The following is an 8,550-nucleotide window of genomic DNA, read 5'->3' as shown; positions in this document are numbered from 1 at the left end:
CAAATATGCAGTGGACATAAATAGGTTGACACTGTTTGAGAGTGCTACAATTCTTGGTGCGTGGACAAATTATCACAAGGTAATTTTCAAATTTTGTGGGCTTTCCCTGTTGGAGAAAACGACCACTGAAGATCTAGGTTGCTTTAAACAATGTTAATGGTCATGCCTAGACATTCACAACTTTTGGACTTTCTCAATCATTAATTAAAATTTAAGGTAATTCAGCACAATAAAAGAAGACTAGCATGGACAACACTCACTGACATACCGTGAATTACGGAAAGCCCTCCATTATCATTTTTTTTAATCGGCACAACATGAAATTGGGACAGCTGGTATATTTAACTTCATGTTTATGGTGTACTGGCATAAGCTATGGACTCTAGGCACCTTGGGGAGTCCAACCTGGAACCCACAAGGCTTTTTAACAGCAGTGGGGTGTGGTGTGCTTTTTGCTTTTTTTTTGTACTGCGCAAATAAATGCCTTGTTACGCAAACTTGAGGATCACACAGCACACTGCAGGCTGTGCTGAAAGCCCAATACACACAGCACAAGTGCCTGCACCACTGAATTTCTTCAATTCAGCTGGATGTGTTTCAGCTACATTTTTGCTGCTCCTACACATGGCACTTTCCAGTTTCTTCAAACAAAGGCAAACAAGCAGTATCATCAACTGTGTAAATGTATCCAAATCTCTAAATTTTTACATTTTCATGAGGGTACACAGTTTCGATGTTTACGTTACTGTACATATGGTTAAACCTTGATATAATCGACTTCAATAAACCAAATTTTGGATATAACGAAGTATCTAACTTTTGATAACCTCTCGTCTATAGAACACATTTAGAGCCTCAATATAACAAAGTGTGTTTGTATGAGGTTTCAATATAACGAAATTTCACTGCCGCCGCAAAGGAATGCCGGGAAATGCAAACCTTCGACGACGCTGTCGGTCAGGTGACTGAATCACAAGCAGCTGCTTGCAAACGCACCTCTCACTCTCAAATCGCGCGCGGCGCGACAAGAGCGATATAGTCAAAGTGCAACGAGATCCTATCGCGCCTCGCGCACTGTGTGGTTTAGATGCGAGTGAAAGTATGCGAGGGTGACAAGAAAGATGGTGGCTTCACGAGCGCCGCCTTCCCGCGCGAGCAGAGGGAAAGCGGGGAAGGAGAGATAGCTCGCGGTAACGTGATCAAGCGCGCGCGAGGGGCCGGATGCATGGATGTTACGAGCTTCCCCTTTGGAACGGGGCGGTGGGTTGCGCCACCAAGCTCTTGCTATTACACTCTTAAACCGGTTGCACCCTTTGGGGTGTATATTTGTCCCACATTGTCATCTGCCTTGCTTGCGTTTCCTTTCTTGAAAACTCTGCGCTCGCTACTTTCCTGTCGAGAATGCCGAGTCACACTGATAACGCGCATGCCGTCCGCGACTGGGAAGTACCGGGCTCGCAGCCCTAAAGAAAGGAAACGCGGGCAAGATGGATGATTATCGTTGTGGCAAATTTTTTTGAAACAGTATACTGCCCGATGTCCCACCTACGTAAAAAAAAAAAAAAGAAACTGAACTCCCACAACCAAATTTTCTGACCCCTAATGCGAACTTTGCTTTCGTACGTCTCCCTTTTTATAGTTTCCCTACTTCCAACAATCTTCCGATCGCCTCTAATCTCTATTGAGGACATGTTTACTGTTCCCGCTTAGGGCAGAGCGGGGGTCAGTTGGCGCGCGTGTCGGCCGTGGCTGCTCATGGCTGTAAGTGCGGCTGAGCGCACACACAGCCGCGCACCCTGCTTTAGAAGCGAGCTTGTGCGTGCCGAGACGGCGTGGCACAATGTAAGCTGTCTTACTGCGCATTCAATATTGAAGGTTGCGTAATCTCCGAATTCCGGTGACCCGTTGGAGCGAGAGGCAGACGAAGCATTAGCTCCCCGCTGTCGACGCTTTTCCTGATGGCGTCGTCCTAGTGCGGGCAACGCCATCAGCCGCGGAGGCGGAGTCACGCGAAAGCGTGGCTGGCTTCACTTAATTCGTACCACCGAGAAGATATCGTCTACGTACGTGGCATGAAACCGTATCATTCGTCGCAAACTCCCAAATTTATCAAAATGAATTGTTTTCTCATTCAAATTTGCTTTTTTTTCGATTGCCCGTTAATTCCGAAAATTTTGCGGCCCCTTCCCATGCAAGAAAAATCGATCGGCGACTGTACTTATGTGCCTAAACCAGCAGAACGAGATTTCAATATAACCAAGCAAATTGCCAATTTTACCGGCTTCGTTATATCGAGGTTTAACTGTACATATTTTGCAATATGCTAGAATCTAGCCTACTTGCCCATGCAATGAAACCAAGGTTTTCCTAATACGTGCTGGAGTTATGCTGCGACAAGCTTTTTTTTTTGCAACTTGTTATGTTACCTTACTCTGCCCAGCTGTATATCTCACATGTTGGCATAGGCATGCACAGCACAAGTTGGCATGGCGAATTTCATTTGCGAGAGACATTTCACAAAAATGGCTTTTCTGCTTTGGTCACACTGCCCGCAAATACTGAAACACATTTCAGTTTACACAAGTGGCCCTTATGTAATGACCTGTAAAGGGCCCTTAAGGGTAAAATAAATTATGAAGTAGCCCTACGTGCACCAGTGAGCAGCTGTCATTTAACATGCAACATTTACACATCAGCTTTGCTATTTCCATGAAAGCATAACTCAGCCTTGGTTCAGGAACAATCCCTGCATTTGATGCAAATATCAAGTAGTTCATACTTTTCAATACATGATCAACACTTTCAACATATATTTACATGTACATGTATGCACGTGTATATTTACACATACTCTATGTGAACACAGAAGCACCTGCACCAGGTAAAGAACATCCTGGAGCCACAAATGTTCAACTCATAAAAGAAGTCACCTACCGGCAACATCATTTATTTACAATCAAAATGCTACAACTTTTTGCTTCCTAAAGCAGCTTTGGAATGCAGGCAAATATCTCATCAAGGTGATCACTTCAAACAAATTTGCTAGCAGAGCCCATACTAAATAAATACCCCTCAAAGTCTGAAGCTGCCGATAGAAGAGGTCCACTGATAAGTTTTCACCAACACTCAGGGCTCCTGCCATGAACTATGGGCACTGGCAAACAGCAATTGCACCTTGAGTGAAAAGTTTGCGTCACCATTCAAAACAAACTTTTCTAGGAGTGACAACATGATGCAGCATCACCTGCACAGACATCACACACATGCACTCACATGGTGTGGACACACTCACAGCACAGATGCAGCTGATAACCAATTTTTTTTTTTTTGGTAAACAACAAAAACATTGACCATGCTCCAGCACACAAACAGGACAAACCTGCAGAGTCTTGGTTCGAAAACCAACGCACGATCACTGCAGCATGCGACAAAGCAGAACAGTTGCCACAGCTGCAGAGAGTAGTCATGTACACCCCACCCTTGTTTTTCAGCAACTGCCTACTCGTCCACATTCTCAGCAGGGAACAGCAATCCTATACAGCTGCTTCACTTCCACAGCATTAGGATACCAAGATGGAAGGTTCGAACAAAAGAAAAAAAAAGTCGTGGTTGAAAGCAGGTTGTGGAGCGCACTCCACCATGTGTCCAGGCAAGCCTAGTAATACTTTGTCACTCACGCCAGAAGCAACACCCAAAAGCCAGATGGTTAGGAAGCTGCTGTATCTACAGTGGCCTACAATGAACACCATCAAGGACAGCATCTTTCTTGATAAGCTCTGAGCATCAATGGGACCAATGATGGTACTTTGCTTGCTGCTGCACACAACACACAGCTGTCCACATCATACCAGCACCACACCTGTCACGGAACTATCACAAAGCAAAAAGTCCGATCCCCACAGGTTTAGCGTTAGAAGGAGCTTCCTTGGTGCCATAACCAAGGCTGGCAGGGACAGTCAATAACCATGGCAAACAACAACACAAAGAGGAAGAAGACCTGGCTTTTTGGAGGACAGCCCACATAACACCCAAAAGCTTCACATGGCCAAGCAGAGGTAGAAGCCATGCATGGCTGGAGGGTCCAGTAGAGAAACAGCCAGGACCTCAGGAGTCGCCTTCCCCAGGGGACGGTGGATGTCACTTGTTTACATAGGTGTAGGTGCGAGGTGGCAAGGGAGATGATGCAGCCTCCGATGGCAGGTGTAGAAAGTCCCAGATGAGGATGGTGTCATCATGAGATGATGATACAATTTGAAAGTCGTCAAACTGCAGCCGGAACACTCGGCCACTGTGCTCCTGCAAGGCCAGGCACAGAAATCATTAAGTACTGATCAGCATAAGCATAGATAGCTCAGCTTACCACAAGAGTGCGCAAGCAGAGTGTTCCTGCAGGTGCTCGAGGGTCCAGGGCTGCTGCTAGGTCCCACACTTTGATCTTGCCATCATAGGCACCGGACACTATGCGCTTGGTGTCAAAACGGATGCAGCGCACCAGTTCTTCATGGCCTTCAAGCACACGCAGGCAAGCACCACATTCAATGTCCCACAGCCTGCAGAGTAGACATCAACAATGATTTCCTTGGGCACAAGAAAGGCTGCCACAGCACCTCACCTGATAGTGTTGTCAGAGCTGCCAGAAACCACAAGCCTATCTCGATACTGCAGGCAGGCAATTCCACGCTTGTGGCCATTGAGGGTTCGTACGAACTCACAGTTTGGTGTTCCCCAAACTTTGATAGTGCGATCTCCTGAAGCAGACACCACATAACGTTCATCAAAGTCCACTACATTCACTGCAGCTCGGTGGCCAACGAGCACCCGCCGCAAGTTGATCTCGCGAGGGGCCACCATGTCCCAGACAGCAATGGAACGATCCTGCGAAGAAATGCAGTTCCAAGATCATTACAAACTCCCTCTGCCACTACAAAGCTACAGATGAATTGGTAAGCTGGAAGCATGGTTTATGAATGCACATATTTCTTGCTAGTAGGCATGTACACTTGCTTCTTCCAGTTCTTTACACTTGCTTCTTCCAGTTCTTGGTGCACATTTCCATTCACTAAATGCCAGCTGGCAAACCCAGGATTAATGAAGATGTGTTAACTGATGAGTAGAGCCCTCACCAAAAAGCGAGCTTTACACATGGCCTTCACATCAGGCATGAGACAAATAAACTGCACATTGTGCCAACCATTCTTAGTGGTTGTCTGCAATGGAAGTGGGCGAAACTTAACATAATAGATGAAGAGCTTCAGTATGCTCCATCAGTTAGCCCAACCATGCACCTCATTTCGGAGCAACATAGCACCTGGTTCAGTGTATACTTAGTCACTAGATAGAACTGCACTGCACTGTATTCTAGCAGAGTCAAAAACTGAACTTGGCAAGTTTTAAGAACTCATAGCAAGCCCCGGCAGCCAAAATAATTTTTAAAAAATTACCCTGAAATCCATGAAATCACAGTGACGTACTGGCACTAGTGTTTCAGTGCAAAATTTGAAGAATCAAACTTTGACCTTCATTTGTCCAGTAACCTACCTACTACTGTGAAATTAATGAAAGTAGTTTTGAAAGACTATGTTATTGGTCTTCACTGATTGTTTTTCTGTTTCGAGTCTCTTCAAATACTGCCAAATGAAGCAGTGATTTGCTTCAGATGTTTTTCTCCCTTTTTTATTTGATCAGCCAGACAATAAATTGATTCCATTGCTCCCATCGACCTATCCCATCTAGGTCAAATTAACCCTTTGACGGTCGATGACAAATATACGGCACCATCTGTGCGTTTAAAAAGCGCGCCAATTTCCTAACTTTTTGTTTTCTGTGATGTGCTGCCACTATGTGTGGATACAGGAAATGTTTTCACGCGCCTATCTCTCTCAGTTTACATTGCATAGTTTGTTTTAGCGCTAGTTTGCTCCCGCGCGTCTATATACTACCACTCGCGCATTGATGTGCGCGCGGGCGGGCAGCCGTTTGGATTTTGTTTCACGGGCACTTTCGGCTTCCTGCGCTTGCGAAACTGATGGCCATCTCGTTCCTAATGGCTCATAAGGCGACCGCTTGTTTCTCGCTCGTTTAGTGCTTGCAGGGGTGCGCATAGGAAGGATGCCGCCTTGCATGCGTTTCCGTTTTTTTCTTCATTTTTTTTTTAAGACTGGCGAAAACTAATTGCCCAAGCTAATTGGTGATAAGATGAAGATTAGCGGAAGTTTGTCACACGTGTTGCTTTTTTTTTGATGGGCACACAACCAGTTTCCTTGAGTGCGCGCACCTATGCAGTTCGATTATGCCATGGACGTACATATTAGTGTAAGAGCAGGAAAATTTGAGGCTTGCGAAATATTCTCGTGCATGGATTTTCAAAGCCTTGAACTATGTGCATAAAAATGCATGAACTATTTAATTCTGATAAGCTTATTTCCTTTTTTATTGTTGTTATTCATGAATGAAGAGTGCATATTGCCACCTGGTGTTTTGAGCCACCGAAAAGGCAGCATTGCGTGCCCAACAAAACGGTGAAGAAGACGACGAAGCCAAAGATCCCGCGCCAGCTGGAGAACCCTCGCTTAGGGTCTGGCATTTTTCATGTCTGGCTGCTCGTACTGTTAATTACTCTTGCCTTAGCGCGTGACAATATATACCAACGCAAAAGATATTTTTCTCACTTTACGGTCATCCTAGAAAAATTACGGCAAATTTTTTTCTAAACAAGTCTCTAAGAAGAATCGGAATCTGCAATAAAAAAATATTGACCCTAGGCGGTCGCATATGGCGAAAAAAATCAACCCTCAAAGGGTTAATAGAAGTACCTGTTTGGTGTTTACTATAGTGAAATTTCACTGTATTTGGTAAGTGCAGAGTTTAGATGACTTACTTTTGAGCAGGTGACCATCATGCCATTGTTGAAGCGCAGATGGAGCACAGCCTCACAGTGGTGGATCAAGGTATTAACCATTTCACCCGTCTTCACATCCCAAACCCTGCAAAGCAACATTATCACAGTTCACTCCTGTTAATCCCCAACACACAACACAAACGAACTGCAGCAGAGCTGATAGTTGGGCGAGTTGGTATGAATTCATAGTAAAATATTTAGCGTGCACAATTGACAAGGACACAGTGAAGGGGGACACACGAGCACTTACAACTATTTTATTTTCGGAAAGATACAGAACATATTATACCTCAGCTATCAGCGCTGCCCGTATGTGTACATAGGACATAGGACAAACCGGTCGGTGCATAAACACCCGTCTAAAAGAACATGAACATTCTCTCGGTAAAGAAAACCGTTCGCACTTGTCGAACCACTGCAATCTATGTCATTGCGGTCCGGTATTTTTTAACACTGACATTTTGTTTTCAGATAAAAATAAACTAACACGTGAAATCACAGAAGCATCTCATACCAAAAAGTGCGCGAAAAAATGCGTAAGCCAGGCATTGGTTGTAATCACTGAAAATGAATTTGTTTTTAAATACTGGGTGAACCTTCTTAATCTGTTCTTAATCTGTTTATCTTTTACTGACCACTCTTGTTGCACATGCTCAGCGCTGATAGTTGGGGTATATATGTTCTGTATCTTTCCGAAAATAAAATAGTTGTGAGTAAGTGCTCGTGTGTCCCCCTTCACTGTGTCCTTGTCAATTGTGCGCGCTAAATATTTTACTATGAACACAACAAAAATTCGGTTCAGGTTATCTTATGTTTGAATGAAAAGAAGTGCAGCGTGCATGGGTTCCTTCTGGTACTTCTGAAGCTCTACCTTAGAGGCAGATCAATTAAGTGGTGATGAATAAACAAAAGTTAGTGGAAAGAGGTTCCATTATATTTGTGGGGTCAAGAACTAAGCAACGCTAGAACACATTTGACATCAACATCTTTTCCATGTCATATTTTAGTGTGGTGTGACTGATGAGTAGAGCACTGCTGCACAATTCTGCCAGTACTTTCCACGCCAACAACAGAGTGGTGGCTTTCACTGGGTTGGTAGGCTTAGGAATTCCAAGAATTATCTCTATCTTAGAAATCGAGTGAGAATAGTCAATTTATGGAGTAGGGTGCAACAGACGAAATTAAATTTGGAGCAATTTTTCGAGCAACAAAAATCAGAATTTGGGGCATGTATGTGGTAAGGAAACTCCATTTTGAAGCACCAAATTCTGATAGTGGAGCAGTTTAACAGAGAAGAAATTATGCAGAAACCATCAAAGACGATTGTCAATGTAAGCAAATAGCCTGAACAAACAAGCAAACAACAGTCCCCCTCCACCTCTCTTCCCAACTCAGTTGCCGGAGAGCACGCGCCTTTTCCTTTGGCGTGTTTCCTTGCTTTCCTTCCCCCAAGCCCGACTACTCTTGTACTACTGACCCACAATGAAAATGGGTGGAAGAGTCAAAGAAAGCTAGCCGCTTTAAGAGCTGTGTTGCAACCAGAAAGCAGCATTGCAAAAGCAACTCTCTGGGTCCCCAAAAGCAAGCACGCCCACACTACGAGTACACTCTACCCTCGCCTTTCCGTTGCTGCGCCTTTGCGACTGGGTTGG

At 44.6% G+C, this 8,550-nt stretch overlaps 1 protein-coding gene across 2 annotated transcripts in view; it reads right to left on the bottom strand.

The window, feature by feature from the left end:
- Positions 1-2,908: 2,908 nt before the first annotated feature.
- slmb (beta-transducin repeat containing E3 ubiquitin protein ligase slmb) overlaps positions 2,909-8,550 on the bottom strand; it is a 44,062-nt gene continuing 38,420 nt past the window's right edge. For both annotated transcript variants that reach the window (XM_065431472.1, XM_065431473.1), the window contains exons 7-10: positions 6,878-6,983; positions 4,613-4,875; positions 4,361-4,550; positions 2,909-4,296 (exon numbers count right to left, since the gene is read on the bottom strand). In XM_065431472.1, coding sequence (XP_065287544.1) covers positions 4,138-4,296; positions 4,361-4,550; positions 4,613-4,875; positions 6,878-6,983 — 718 coding nt within the window. In that variant the 3' untranslated portion in view covers positions 2,909-4,137. The remainder of the gene's footprint in view (positions 4,297-4,360; positions 4,551-4,612; positions 4,876-6,877; positions 6,984-8,550) is intronic.

The sequence above is a fragment of the Dermacentor albipictus genome, chromosome 1 (genome assembly GCF_038994185.2).
Source record: "Dermacentor albipictus isolate Rhodes 1998 colony chromosome 1, USDA_Dalb.pri_finalv2, whole genome shotgun sequence".
Lineage (NCBI taxonomy): Eukaryota > Metazoa > Arthropoda > Arachnida > Ixodida > Ixodidae > Dermacentor > Dermacentor albipictus.
The sequence above is the reverse complement of the archived record's forward strand: the minus strand, read 5'-3'. Positions and strand labels throughout refer to the sequence as shown.